At 33.3% G+C, this 14,470-nt stretch overlaps 1 protein-coding gene across 4 annotated transcripts in view; it reads right to left on the bottom strand.

Moving 5' to 3' along the window:
* The window catches only part of LOC128987119 (peroxynitrite isomerase THAP4-like), a 23,600-nt gene extending 9,130 nt beyond the window's left edge, over nucleotides 1-14,470 (bottom strand). For 3 of the 4 annotated variants that reach the window (XM_054407829.1, XM_054407832.1, XM_054407833.1), the window contains exons 1-3: nucleotides 14,390-14,460; nucleotides 9,999-10,288; nucleotides 1,982-2,085 (exon numbers count right to left, since the gene is read on the bottom strand). Coding sequence is in view for 2 of the 4 variants with exons in the window: in XM_054407832.1 (XP_054263807.1) it covers nucleotides 1,982-2,085; nucleotides 9,999-10,272 (378 nt within the window). In the remaining 2 variants the exon portion in view is untranslated. Of the gene's footprint in view, nucleotides 1-1,981; nucleotides 2,086-9,998; nucleotides 10,289-14,389 lie in introns of all 4 variants that reach the window. The other variant, XM_054407830.1, reaches the window with a different exon arrangement.

Genomic DNA, 14,470 nt, shown 5'->3' with positions numbered 1-14,470 from the left:
TAAAACAAGATTTTTCTTAGACATTTTAGGTCATTTGAAGAAAGTTATTATTAATATAGCCTAAGTACGTGACATTGATATTTGCAGCCGTTTGATAGCAAAGGTACAATTAATTAATTATTAATATAATATTCTCCTTATTTAGGCCTACTACACTTAAATTTTAAAATTATACGTCAGTTTTAAGATTTTGTTGCGTTATAATAAAATTGTGCAATAGATGTATGTACAGGATTTTGTCATCTGGGTTCAAATCTGGATACTTTAATTACTTTACTACTAACTACTTTAAAGGAGTAATGCCTATATTATCTGCCCCTATTTCAACTCAATCAGTTCAGTAGTTTGTGCTTGCGAGAGCAACAAGAAAACACACAAACTCACAAACTTTAAGATTTATAATATTATAAGAAGTGTTTGGGAGGCCAGTTACATAATCCAAATGTGGCAACAATTCCTTATAATAATTCCAGTTATTGTCAAAAACTCATTTATGCATGAGCAAAAATGGAAAATTATTATTCCATATATGAGTAATTTAATTCCATATATGGAGGATATTTATGGCCATATATGGGCAATAATTTCATATATAGAAAACATGTATGGCCATATATGGACAATAGTTTCATATATAAAAAACATGTATGGCCATATATGGCCAATAATTCCATATATATATACTACATATATGACCATATATGGACACCACCATATATGGATACAACCATATCTGGCCATATATGCGTCCATATACGGTCATAAAAAACCATATATGGCTTTATAAAAACATATATGGAATTTTGATATGGCCATATATGGCCAGAAATTACTTTTTTATAGGGGAAGAATTATTGGCGCACCCTGGTTCGTATCCAACACTACAATTAGGAATGACTTCAAAATTAAATCAGTGAAAGAAGAAATTACAGACCTTAGCAAAAATTATCAAGAAAAATTAGAATATCATCCAAACAGTCTTGCTGTTAATCTGCTGGACAATAGTCAGTGCATTACCGGGTTAAAAAGTGTTGTGCATGTGCTGGACCTAAGCTACAGATTTCTGTAAATGTTTAAATGACTGATCAAATTTTTGGCAAGACTTGTTGATGAACAGGTGCTTGCTTCCTGACATTGTTTGATATATGTTTTACTTATTGTTCTCATATTTGAAGTTTGAACAGATTGTAAAATAAATTCTGATAAAAAAAAAAAATTTTTTTACGTAATTAGATTTTTGTTGACAGTTTTAACCAGGCTGGCATTTAAGGCCAGAAATAAATTATTTAAAACATTTGAAGGAAAGCCGTTTTTGAGATCTTTGTGCAAGTATACATACATACAAGCAAACATTGCTCATATAAGAATAGGATACTATGTGTTGTACATATTATAATACAATTTTTTTTTTGTACTATGATCAAACATTTTCCAGTTTTAATCTTTATTAGAACTATTCACTTTATGCACAGCTACCTCTAAAACAAGGCCGCAACGTTTGAACTGGCAACGCCACAATCACACCCCTTCTGGGTCCGTCTTCACACACGCTAGGCTATAACTTAAATGAGAGTTTTGCTGTTTTCACTGCTCTATAGAATTAATTCAAGATATTTAAATGGCATATAATAGTGATTTTTGTACTAAAATACAAACACGATGTCTGTTTGCTTGTAGGCCTATTTATCATATTGCAGTAATTGCAATGAATGTGAAAATGTCTTGTAAAACTTCCAATTACAAATGAAAGAGTAAAATAAAAAAATATCTTGGATTGTTTAAATCAAATTATTTTCAATTTTAAATATTCATATTTTTGTTTTAGCATACCTGATGAACCATAAGTCTAGATAGCTATGACAAAATGTTAAGTTTTCTTTTCTTGTTTGAAGGCCTTGTATTAGAGGTGGCTGTGCTTTATGTCCAGTTTTTAATCTAAATGCACTATTCTATATTTTACAGCTTTTTATTAGATGTTTACCTTTGTAACTGCTGGATCTTTAGCAAATGACATTCTTGAAATACTTATTGTTTCTAGAACTAATCTATTTTCATCTACTGTGCCCTCTTCTACTTCTGATACACCTGAAATAAAATGCAAATTAATGCAGATGTATACATTTTTACCTTATCCTCCTATATGTGTCAAAAAAGTTCTTGGCATGATGCATTCTTGCATGATATTCTTGTTTATACTCAAACATTTCTTCAATTTTAGCGAATTTCCCATATAGGGAATGCTATTACCGTAGTACTCATGGTAAAACTTGGACCCGGGACCGATTTAATTTTTCATTTTGAGGTCCCTAGAGGCCAAAAAACCATCCAGATCAAGCAAAAATGATCTGATTTTGATGAAATTTGGTACAAATGTGTACACCTTTGTTTATTCGAACGAGTTTGCGATCCAGCATAATCGGACCACGGGAACGGGGGTTTATGGGGGATTTTATGCAGAGCATTTTTAATTTTGTAGACACCAGATGTGTTGTATACGTTTCCTGTTGTAGGTATGTTGATTTTATTGTGTATAATTTAAAAAAGTTTTGATCTGTAACTTAATTTTATTGGAGTGTGTTTGTGTTTGATATGAAAGAAATAACTTAACTTCAGAATTAAACACAATAGTCAAAGAAATATAGGATATGACCCTAAAAAAATTTCAAGAAACGTTTTATGGTTTTATTTTGTAGTGTTGGGTTTGCAGAACGACATACTAAAAGTTGCCAAAAATCTGTGCACGAGAAAACCACTAAAATTTAAAACCACACAATTTAAAATGGCGGCTTTTCCCAACATTGAAAACATTTTGAAATAAAGATACTACATACATATTTTTATGAACATTTTTTGAGAAACTGACTTGGTACCACCGCCGATATTTAATGGTTCGTTAGTACTTCATTTTGATAGGGAACGCGTTTTTGGCCGCCATCTTGGATCTGCCATATTGGACATAGATATATTTTTCTAAATGTAATGATAGTGTTGTAACACATAATTTCAAACTACATTTTTACACTGATTTCAATGCCGAAATCCGTTTTTAAATATCTTTTTTAGTTTAGAAGATATGTTCAAACGAAAACTCCCCCATACATTTCTTATGGACGTTTCGTAGTTTGATAATTTTTTTTAATTATGTTTCTTATATCTCCAGTTTTTATTAACCGTTGCAGTTCGTTTTAGCCTTAAAATATTCAGTAATGTAAGGGATTCCATTTGAGCTCTTGAGCATTAAAATCAGACGAGTTAAAGACCGGCTAAGAACCTCAGAACAATATCAATTTTTTAACTTTTTAGAAATATATTTACATTAAAAGATTTATAACTCGGGTTTTTAATACGTCACCAAGTTCTTTCTGGTCTTAAATTACTCTGTAAATGTTTTCCTTTAATTTTATTAATCACTAAATAAAATCTGAAAAATGTTTAATGAGTCATGAATTTTCATTTAACAGTAAATTATTTCTTTTTAGAAATTTGTCTTTAGTTAAGGACATACATCCCAAACCCTAATAACTCCCAATAAGTATTCCATAGCTAAAATAAAAGTCAATAATATTAGGAATTATTTAAGACTATAATGAGTGTTGGGAGGGATTTAGAATTGGGGATATACGTCCTTAACTAAAGACGAATTCCAAAATAAATACATTTTAATATTAAATTAAGATCCATGACTCATTTTAAAATTATCAGATTTTGTTTAATGATTAATAAAATCAAAGCCAAACATTTACTGAGTAATTTGAGACCAGGAACAAAATGGTGACGTATTAACAACCCGAGTTATAAATCCTTTAATAAAAATATATTAGATTATAAAAGGTATAATGTTACCTGGATCTGCCAGAGTAATCCAAAGGCTGTCTGTTGAGACTACGCGTTTCGAAGCATTAATAGCTTCATCATCAGGTCTTCAAGAAACACTTATCACTCATCGGAGGTCGTCAAATAAATAAAGTTTTTACAAACATACATACGATTATACGAAAAATAGTAGGCCTACGAACCCCGTGCGCGCACTTAGACAGGTTTGTCATGACTGCCTTAGAAATATATACTTAGAAAAATATTTTTCTAAAATGTTAAAATTGATATTGTTCTGAGGTTCGTAGCTGGTCTTTAACTCGTATGATTTTAATGCTCAAGAGCTCAAATGAAAGCCCTTACATTACTGAATATTTTAAGGCTAGAACAAACTGCAACCGTTAATAAGAACTGGAGATATAATAAAAATAATTTTTAAAAAATTATCAAACTACGAAACGTCCATAAGAAATGTATGGGGGAGAGTTTTCGTTTGACCATATTTTCTAAACGAAAAAAGATATTTAAAAACGGATTTTGGCATTAAAATCAGTATAAAAATGTAGTTTGAAATGATGCGTCACAACACTGTCATTAAATTTTAAAAAAATATATCTATGTCCAATATGGCAGATCCAAGATGGCGGCCAAAAACGCGTTCCTTATGAAAATGAAGCACTAACGAACCAATAAATATCGGCGGTGGTCCCAAGTCAGTTTCTCAAAAAATGTTCATAAAAATATGCATGTGTCTTTTTTTTAAAATTTTCCAATGTTGGGAAAAGCCGCCATTTTTATTTGTTATTTTAGTGGTTTTCTCGTGCACCAATTTTTGGCAACTTTTAGTATGTCATTCTGCAAACCCAACACTACAAAATAAAACCATAAAACGTTTTCTTGCAATTTTTTTAATGATCCCTGTGTCAGTTTTCTTAGTTTGCTTGGACTACAATCATATAATCTGTATTTGAAACAATGTGATTTGATAAATTATGCAACACTAGCTGTTGTACCCGTGCTTTGCAACGGGAAGAGGACACAAAATAAAAACATTTTAATCTTTATCTCTTGCATATAGGTAATAGTTACACATCCACCAACGCTTTTAGAAACAAAATTTAACTTTTATGGCATTGATAGAAACGTTTAAGTCATGTCTTTTAAATCTGGTAAGTAGTGGATACCACCATTTTGGTTTTGATTAATTTTAAATCTTGTGTAGGCTGATATGAGAAAAACTGACCAAATCTTCGAGTAAAACTTTGACATACATAATTTACCAGATTTACCTTTATCTCCCTTAATTACACATTTTTAAATTTATTATTGACATTTTAAATTTCAATTTTGAATTTGCAAAAATACTAATTATTAAATTTAAATATCTTTATATTAAACTCTTCTTTATATTAAATCACAAATCCTTTCATCTTCAGTTTTTTCACTCACAATAAATCATTAGCAAAACTAAGTCAGCTGTTATAAACTTTAGAAATATTGCTGTGCCTTATCAATACAGTCTTTTGAAATATTAAAGAAACTATATCTATAGGTACTATAAACAATTTCAAACAAATAATTTAGAATTAAAGACAGCAGACAAAACTAATATGATTATCAAAGCATCAAGGACTAAAAAATTTAATAGCAAATACAGTATTATGTTCCATTGCATCTCTGATTCTACTATACAAAAATATCAACAAACAACTTAATATACAAACCAGTTCTTTTAATCAGTTCCATCGTCCATTGCCTTTACATTTTCACACTTACCATTAAGAAAACATAGTAACAGATATTTCATTGATTTTAGAAACAAAAGAACACTGTGTACTGCTTAGTTTTATGATATTTTCCTTGGTTTAATTTAATCAGTGGTGTGGCAAAACACAAATAATAAATGTATCAAATAATGTAAATGTGAACTGAAAGCTATGTTAAGATAAAATAAGAGTATTTTGTATTACCATTTGATAATTAAATATAGTTACACATATACAACAGATTTTAGAAAACAAAAATCAACGACAATTTAGTTATTGATGATATTCTTTAGTTTAATCTAAGCATAGGTTTAGCAAAACACAATAACTTAATTTACCTAAATATGCATATAAAAAACAATGTGATGTGCAAGTTATGTTAATTTAATCTAACACATGTGAAGCAGTTAGAATTTATTTAAAGTAGCCTCCAAATTCATACAAAACATCTATACATTGTAATTTTCATACTGTTTCCATGAAAACATATCAATAGCATTATTTTCACTTAAGCTTTAAAAAATCCAAAGCAGAGCCAGAGTTGATACAGCAACGGCTATAAAATCTTTTTTTCTATAATCATTGACTTAGTTTTAGAATAATGATAAAAGGTTAGATTAAAATAAACCTACCTCATACTTATGGAAAATATTATATTTAATTTCTTTGTATCACCTGTCTGAAATTGTGAAATATGCAGTTTAGCAGTTCTTCTTGTTTACATTTAAATGCTAAAGCAAACGTAAACAAACATTGTTAGTGTTCTCATCACAGCCATGGAGACCAATCAATATTTACTTTTAAAATGTTCACCTCAGAACTTTTAAAGCCAAAGGGGCAAAGCCTACGGTTAGTATCGAAATGTGAACAGTCCTATAATGGTCCTTGGTATGGTAACTATATTTTTGTAAAATTTTAGCCCAGTTGGTTCAGTAGTTCTTGCACCTATTAGTAATACACATACAGACAGACACCATTAGATTTTTATATAATAGTATAGATTAATCAACACATATGATTTTAGATAGTATCCATCAGTTTGAATGTTTTTTTTTATTGCTTTGTTTAAGTTTTTGTTGTATGGGATGCACATGAATTTCTTTTCTTTTTTTTGTTTCAAACTGTTTTCTTAATTTGAATTTAAATCATTTTTTTTACATTTTCTTTTTGATCATATTTTTAATCATTTTGTTTATATATCCATTTTTTTCTAGAATCTAGCTAGATATTTTATGGTGTCCAAAGGAATCAAAAATTTATTTTTAAATGGATTTGTTTCATTAATAATTTTGGATTCAAAACTCAAGCACCTCAAAGAACATTGAGAACAGCAAAACAAATCTGGATCAAAGAAGAAATCAAAAGTTATACGGTACAAAAAAGTTCACTTAGCTAAAACAAAATTAAATACACTACATGAAGAAGCAAAAACCACATTTCATGAAGATAATACCCCCGCCGCAGCAAACCTACAGACTAAGCAAATTTCAACTTGTCTGATTACATTTTTACTCAAATATTTCCATAAATAAGACATATTTATTCCCAATTTAAACATTAGATTTAACGAGTGCTTAGGTTTGCTGCTATGGGGAAGGTAAAAAGTGTTTTTTGACCATACGTCAATAGTATAGGATGAAATAAATAAATTTTTCAAATTTTATCAATACATATCCATAAACAATGACACCAAAAACATGTCAATCGGTTCAGTAGTAGTGATGTGCGATACGGGTCAATGTATCGATACGTATCGGAACATGGTGTATCGTATCGTATCCTCATGTATCGATTTTTATCTGTATCGGATAAAATATTGTATCGTATTGTTTATTTGTAATTTTTTTTTATTTAAATATCTCAAATATACAAGCTGCATAGACAAATACCATGTTACTTACAAGCTTGTAAAGAGGGTTAGTGCTTGTAATCTTACCTCAGAAAAGCCGTTTCCTTCCTGTGTCTTTTTATTTGTATCAAACATACATACATAACCTCCAAATTCCGGTAAACCCTCAAAATTGGAAAACATTTTGTTATTGTTTTCCTAGTTTTTACACAGGGATAATTAATTGAACCAAAAAGTACTAATAATGATGGTGGGTATGCCACTTACATCCTTATATATAATACGTGAAGGCGATTTCTACAAAACACTACTCCTCCGATAATAATGGACGGATTTTTACAAACGATGTGTCAAAATAAAGTATTTTTTGTGTAGACGCCCCCTTTCAACAATTCCTGTAATAAAAATCCTCGGGCTTTGCCCCACAGGCCATCAAAGTTGGAGTTTCTCCCATAAGATTAACATGGGGGAAACTAAATATTTAATTGGAAACTTTGTCCACACTAATTTGAGAGAACGGCTGGGCGTAGAAACTGGTGGCCTTAGTTTTGAGGTTATTTGCAAAACATAGCTGAAAATACATGTTTTACCAGTGTTTTTGAAGATGCTAGGGTAAAATGTCAAATTTTCACTAGGTACCGTACTACTTTTGAGGGGAGGAAGATGGGAAAACAAATTTCTTACCATAAAAATAAGATTTATATTAATAAATGAACGATACGATATTGGCTATAGGTGTATCGATACGGGCATATCGATACACTCCGACGTATCGATATTTTGCGGTCCTTGTATCGATACGCACATCACTATTCAGTAGTTTTGGAGGAGTAAATTAGTAATTGTCACAAAAAACCTGCTTGCGTATTAAATAAGTATAGATATCCTTTTCAACAATTCAGTCAAAATAAAAAATAAAATAGCACAAAGTACGCCTACAAGGATTAGTTAAAATTTATTTTTTACTGTAATACAGTAGATTAAAGAAATTTTTTAATCTGGTGCAATACATACTTTATTTGGGACTTGAATGAAAACACATGAACAAATAACTATAATTAATTAATTCAGGTAAATAAGTGAGAATGTAAAACCTTTGAAAACTTTACTTCATTCTACAGGGAGCGGCAGAAATATCTGACGGTTTTCAAGCGAGTACTGTCTGGCAGCCGAGTGGAGGAGGGTGGTGGGGAGCGGCTCATTCTCTAGGCCAAGTGACCCCATTTCAGTCGCCATGGGGCAGTGGACCGGTATACAACGCGCGTTTGTCGTTGAGGCGTATTTTAAAACTGGCGATTCTGTTGTTGATACGCAACGTAAGTTTCGTAGGCATTTTAAAGTGGCTCGTGGGGACCCTATCCCATCCCGAAACACCATCAAATTGTGGGTGGATACCTTTAGATCCACAGGATCAACTGCAAAACGTAGGCCTACAGGCCGTCTAAGGTCAGAGAGGACGCCGGAGAACGTGGAGCGAGTGCGACAAGCTGTGCTAACGAGCCTGCAGTTTTAAAATACGCCTCAACGACAAACGCGCGTTGTATACCGGTCCACTGCCCCATGGCGACTGAAATGGGGTCACTTAGCCTTGAGAATGAGCCGCTCTCCACCACCCTCCTCCACTCGGCTGCCTGACAGTACTTGCTTGAAAACCGTCAGATTTTTCTGCCGCTCCCTGTATAACACTTTTGCGGCAACACCGTGGTGCTTTCCCTGATCGCAGTAACATCCGCGATGATTTCTCGCGATTTTGGATATCTGTACTGGTACTCTTATATAAAAATCGCCCCAAAATATGTGGGGATTTCCTACAATCGTGTCAACATCCGTGATGATTCCCCACGATCACAGCAGTTCCGCAATCATTACTAGATCATGGCCAAATCAGTGAAAATTTCTCTTGATCATGGCAACACATGTGATAATGTCTTCTGATAGCAGGAACATTCGTTTCCACCATCCACCATTATCTCAATACTCATGACAATTTGTTGCGATCCCGACCATTATCTGGGATCATATTATTTCAATCGCGGCAAAATTTGTGATGATTTACCGCGATCGCGGCTACGGCTGTCATGATTTCTTGCAATCGCGGCAATTTCCGGTATTTGTGTTAGTTTCACACGATCATAATTTTCAACTACACAAAACGAGAGAGGCTATTCGGTAAGCGCCTAATTAATTTTTGAGCTAATAAGGAAGGGGTGCTCACCCCGTCCGCCCCTAGGTAAGTTCAGCCCTGATTATTATGTGCCTAATGGTTATGGAGAAAATTCCAAAAAATTGTGAATTCAAAATCTCCATGTTATTCTTATGGAGAATAAGTAAACTGCAATAGCTTGCTTGTTTATGAATATATTTTGATCAAATTAGGAAAATGCATTTTGGTAAAAAATCAGTTCAGGATTTAGGTCTTACCATGAAACCTACGGTAATAGCTTATTCCCTGTATAGAAAATTCGCTAAAAAATTCACATTACAGACTTCACACAAAACTGTCAAACACAATAAGTAATAAAGATATGATTCAATGATTCAAATATGTTTTCAACACTAGCTTTTCTTACCAAAGTTGTGCGAGACAACAAATGAAACTTGGTTTGAATCTGGTTTGATTCTCAGAAATCCTGCCTCAAAGTGCATTGGATTCTTTTTCTCAGCATGCCAGGTTTGTGAAGTAAAGTTAAGCAGCGGTTGACCAAATGAGAGAAAACTTATCTCTTCACAGTAGTTGAAGGGCTTTATTGTAGGGAACTGTCCGACTCCGTTACTACCAATCCATGATCCAACAAGCCAAGAAAGGGGTTTCAGAGCTTCATGGATAGGTAGAGTGGAGTTCATATTTCTATTTTTTTTCCTAAAAAGGAAAAAACAGCATTAAAAATATTATGAGAAACTTGCAAACTTAACCAGATTGTTACCAATTGTTACCAGATTGTTAATGTGGCCAGGTTAATGAAAAATGATTCAAGACACAAAAGAGTACAAAGGAGTTATTATTGTAGTCAACCTTGGTTTACTTTTTTATATGTTACTAGCTGTTTGCCTGTTCTACGTACAGGAATCTTGTAGTAAGTTAAAGCCTTATATTCAGAACAGGAGTTGGTTTGCATATTTAGTGTGCATTATTCCAAATATTATGGCGAAACTAACTGTTTAGGAATACATAAACCTTCTCAAAATACAATATCTGACAGTTTCAAAGCCAAAACGAATGCTTCGCAATTAAATGTCACCCGATCGTGTTAGTCCATATTTTATATCAAACGATGAAAGGAATTGCTTTACAGTATAGATCTACGAGGCATAGCCCTAAGGTAAGCCTGTAATTGAAAGTTACTTTCCACACTGGTTAAAAGTAGTTAAAACACTACCTCAACCTCACTACTGCCACAGAAAACATATTACTATAAACATACTACTATGGTTATAGTAGTATGTTTTCTGTGCTACTGCACACTTTATTCGGGTTGAAATTTTTATTGACAATGGTGCTCTTTTAGCGAATTTCCCATATAGGGAATATTAGCGAATTTCCCATATAGGGAATAAGCTATTACCGTAGTACTCATGGTAAGCAAGGGCGGTCCCAGGGGGGGGGGGGGTCAGGGGGGTCATGACCCCCCCCAAAATATTTTTTATATATATAAACTATTATACCAGGGGAACTTTAATAATTTTTATTGCAAATCGTTCTGCCAAATTGAAATTAATTGTTGTCTTTACACTTGTGGTGAATGTAAGGACTAATTACAAACTCTAACCTAAAACTCATTGTTCGAGTCTGACTGTTTTTTTGTACATTATGAAAAGTAGGGAAGATTGGCAGACGACGGTACGCTTTCAGCCATATACAGCAACGGCAGTGCCCGATGCCGAGACATTCAACGTTCGGCCGCATTCTTCTTCTTATTTAATTTTTTCGGCATGTTATCATTCATTTTAACTTAAATGATTGAAAACTTGAATTGGGTTTGGGTATTGGATAAAGAAAAGAAGTTGTATCAATAGTCAAAGCTTGAAAGGTAGTTGAAGATTAATTTATCTGTATTGAGCGTTAGGAATTTGTAATTACAGTAATGTAATTCAATGATTACCGTAGCAAATTTCAAAACTTTCAATATTAAATAGTATTCATATTTAGAGCACCTGATATCATATTTAAGAATACCACAACCCAATTGGCATGTTGCTAGCCATAAAACAACAACAAAATGGTAGTGTCTCAGACTTAGATGTGGAAGGGACAGATTTAATTCCCAGCAAAACTACAAAATCGATGCACAAAAACTTTATTCTCACGTTGACCCCTTGTAAAATGCCACTGGCATTGGCGTAGAAAAAATGAGAACACTGAGAACCAATTCTCCAGGAGGTACCAGTACCAGTGACGGGACGCCGACAGCAACGTTAGTTGGTTAGTGTACTTTGTGTAGGTTAACTGTTGCTTACTGGGCAGGTATAATGCAGTAGTTTTGGGTTCAAGTTCTTAAACACTTCTTAGATAAAATAAGTTCTCTGGTTCGAAATCTTGGTCTGATTTTGGACATTTTCCGTTTAGCATGCACATTGGCACCAGTTGAAAGCATGGTGGAAGGAAATTACATCTACCATGAGTTGAAAGGGTGTTTTCGTAAATCAATAATGCTTGAATGTGTTGTAATGTTGCGGTATTCCTTTGATCTTAAAACCCCAAGTCTCAATAATGCAAAAACATGACATTATACAGGTTTATTTTTAGACATTTCTTTGACCTTTAAATAAACTGGGAAGCTTGAACACATTAAACTAGGCCCTCAAAATAGCTTCAAAACCACTCGTTTTAGCACGTTATTTCCAAATTTTTCCCCGGGTCCGGACCCCCCTCCTTTGCTGGGGGGTATTCCATACCCCCCAGGCCCCCCGGTGACCCCCCCCAAAATATATGTCTAGGACCGCCCTTGATGGTAAGACCTGGACCCGGGACCGATTTATTTTTTCGTTTTGAGGTCCTTAGAGGCCAAAAACACCATCCGTTCAAATTCATATATATATATAGGCTATATATATATTTATATATATATATGTGTCCGTTAGCACGATAACTCGAGGAAAAATGATCCAATTTTGATGAAATTTGGTACAAACGTGTAAACCTACATTTATTCGAACGAGTTCACGAACCAGCATGATCGGACTATGGGAACGGGGGTTTATGGGGGGTTTTATGGGGTAAAAATAGGTTTTTCCCATTTTTGACCCTAAAAACACATAATTTTACAATTTATTTTCAAACCATTTTGTAGAGCGTAAAAAACAAATAATTTTGTATATTGAAGCGTTATTGTGCGCCTAATGGTTACGGAGAAAATTACAAAAAACTGTAAATTTAAAATCCCCATGTTATTCTTATGGAGAATAAGTCAACTGTTGTAGTTTGCTTGTTTATGGACATATTTTGATCAAATTTGGAAAATACATTCATTTCTTACTAAACTATTAACAAAAAAACACCTTTTTTACCCTCCCTGTTGCAGCAAACCTAAGTACTCGTTAAACTAATTCTATTTAAATAGGGAATAAATATGATATTTTTAAGGAGGCATTTTAGTGTAAATCCTATCAGGCTAAGGGAAATTCGCTTAGTCTGCAGGTTTGCTGCGGCGGGGGGTATATTTTTGTCTTTTCCACGAAAAATAAGGACATTAATGCGTTACCAATAGACATACACACACAAATCTATATAATTAATACGCTACATGAAAGTTTGTCGGTTGAACTCCTCCGCCATTTCATAACCGATTTTATTCATTGACGTCTCATTGGAAAGAGCGTATCGTGTAGATTTGCAAACTGGCCTTACATTTTTTTTATAGTCCCTTGGGCTCTGCCATAGCCTAGCCACCTCTAATATATTAGAGGTGTATCTTATGTATTAGAGGTGGCTGTGGCTCTGCCCCAGTGGCTTTGAAAGTTCCCATGTTATCCTTATTAAGAACATAATTGTTTACATTTTGATCAGCTGTATAATTTAATTGCTGTTATTTATTTTTCAATTCAATGAAACGCACTGAGTAAGTACATTTGTTTACTATTTGAGTTTGTGTAAACATAACCCCCAAGGTGAATCGTGTTAGGATGGTTGTACAGTATCTTAAATTTGTGTATTCATCGTTGTTTTGTGTCGCTATGACGGATCGTGTTAGCATGATTGTAACTTAAATTTGTGCATTTATCGTTGTTTTGTGTAGCTATAATTTGTTTATTTGTTGTTTTTTTCTTTTAAATGCCTCCGACGCGACGACATCGAAACATAGACAGGATGCGTAGTCGTGATAACGACCGCAGCTACAGAACAGTGTGTCGCGTAATAGCATAGATTAAACATTTTAACAGGCATAACTCATCACAGTCAGCACCTGACCCTGGTCAATCTCAACTATTAGGTTACAAATGCGCCCTAACACTACCCCAAAACGACTTTTCGTTCTCAATTGGCCCTATATCAATGACCTGTGTTGCCTGTACAGCGAGGCATTTTGAGAAGGAGAAAACCGGCCGGAATGCTTTAGGTTTATCAATAACGAAGATAAACATGGTCTAATTTACACACCAGTAATCTTAGAGTTGACTCTTTTAAACTCATTAAATATGACTGTTATTAGTTTTGAAATAACTCCTGTAATACTTTGCAATTGCTCGAATTCGAGCAACATGTACACTAGTACAGAATTAATTGAGTCCACACAACATTTTGGAGTCCAGACAGAAAATGCTAAAAATTATACAGTAAGACATCAATTAAATTTAAGTAATAAGGTGCAGTGTTTATAAATAAATAGTGAAAATAGTGATGTGTTTGTATGTAAAAATTATTATTACTGCTACCACCGGTTCTAAGGAAAAGTAGTACAGTATCATACTAGTATCAGTACCAAAAACCAACGTTTACATTTGAGAAAAGAACTGAAGTACTTACGACTAATTCAAACTGTCCTTCTAACCAAACTGTATTATAGGTGTTAATCTGTTGGCAAATATATAAATAAATAAATACACA

The sequence above is a fragment of the Macrosteles quadrilineatus genome, unplaced genomic scaffold (assembly GCF_028750875.1).
Source record: "Macrosteles quadrilineatus isolate MER2022 unplaced genomic scaffold, UCM_ALF_1.0 Scaffold_2__2_contigs__length_208266976, whole genome shotgun sequence".
Classification (NCBI taxonomy): domain Eukaryota; kingdom Metazoa; phylum Arthropoda; class Insecta; order Hemiptera; family Cicadellidae; genus Macrosteles; species Macrosteles quadrilineatus.
This window is presented reverse-complemented; position numbering and strand designations above follow the sequence as displayed.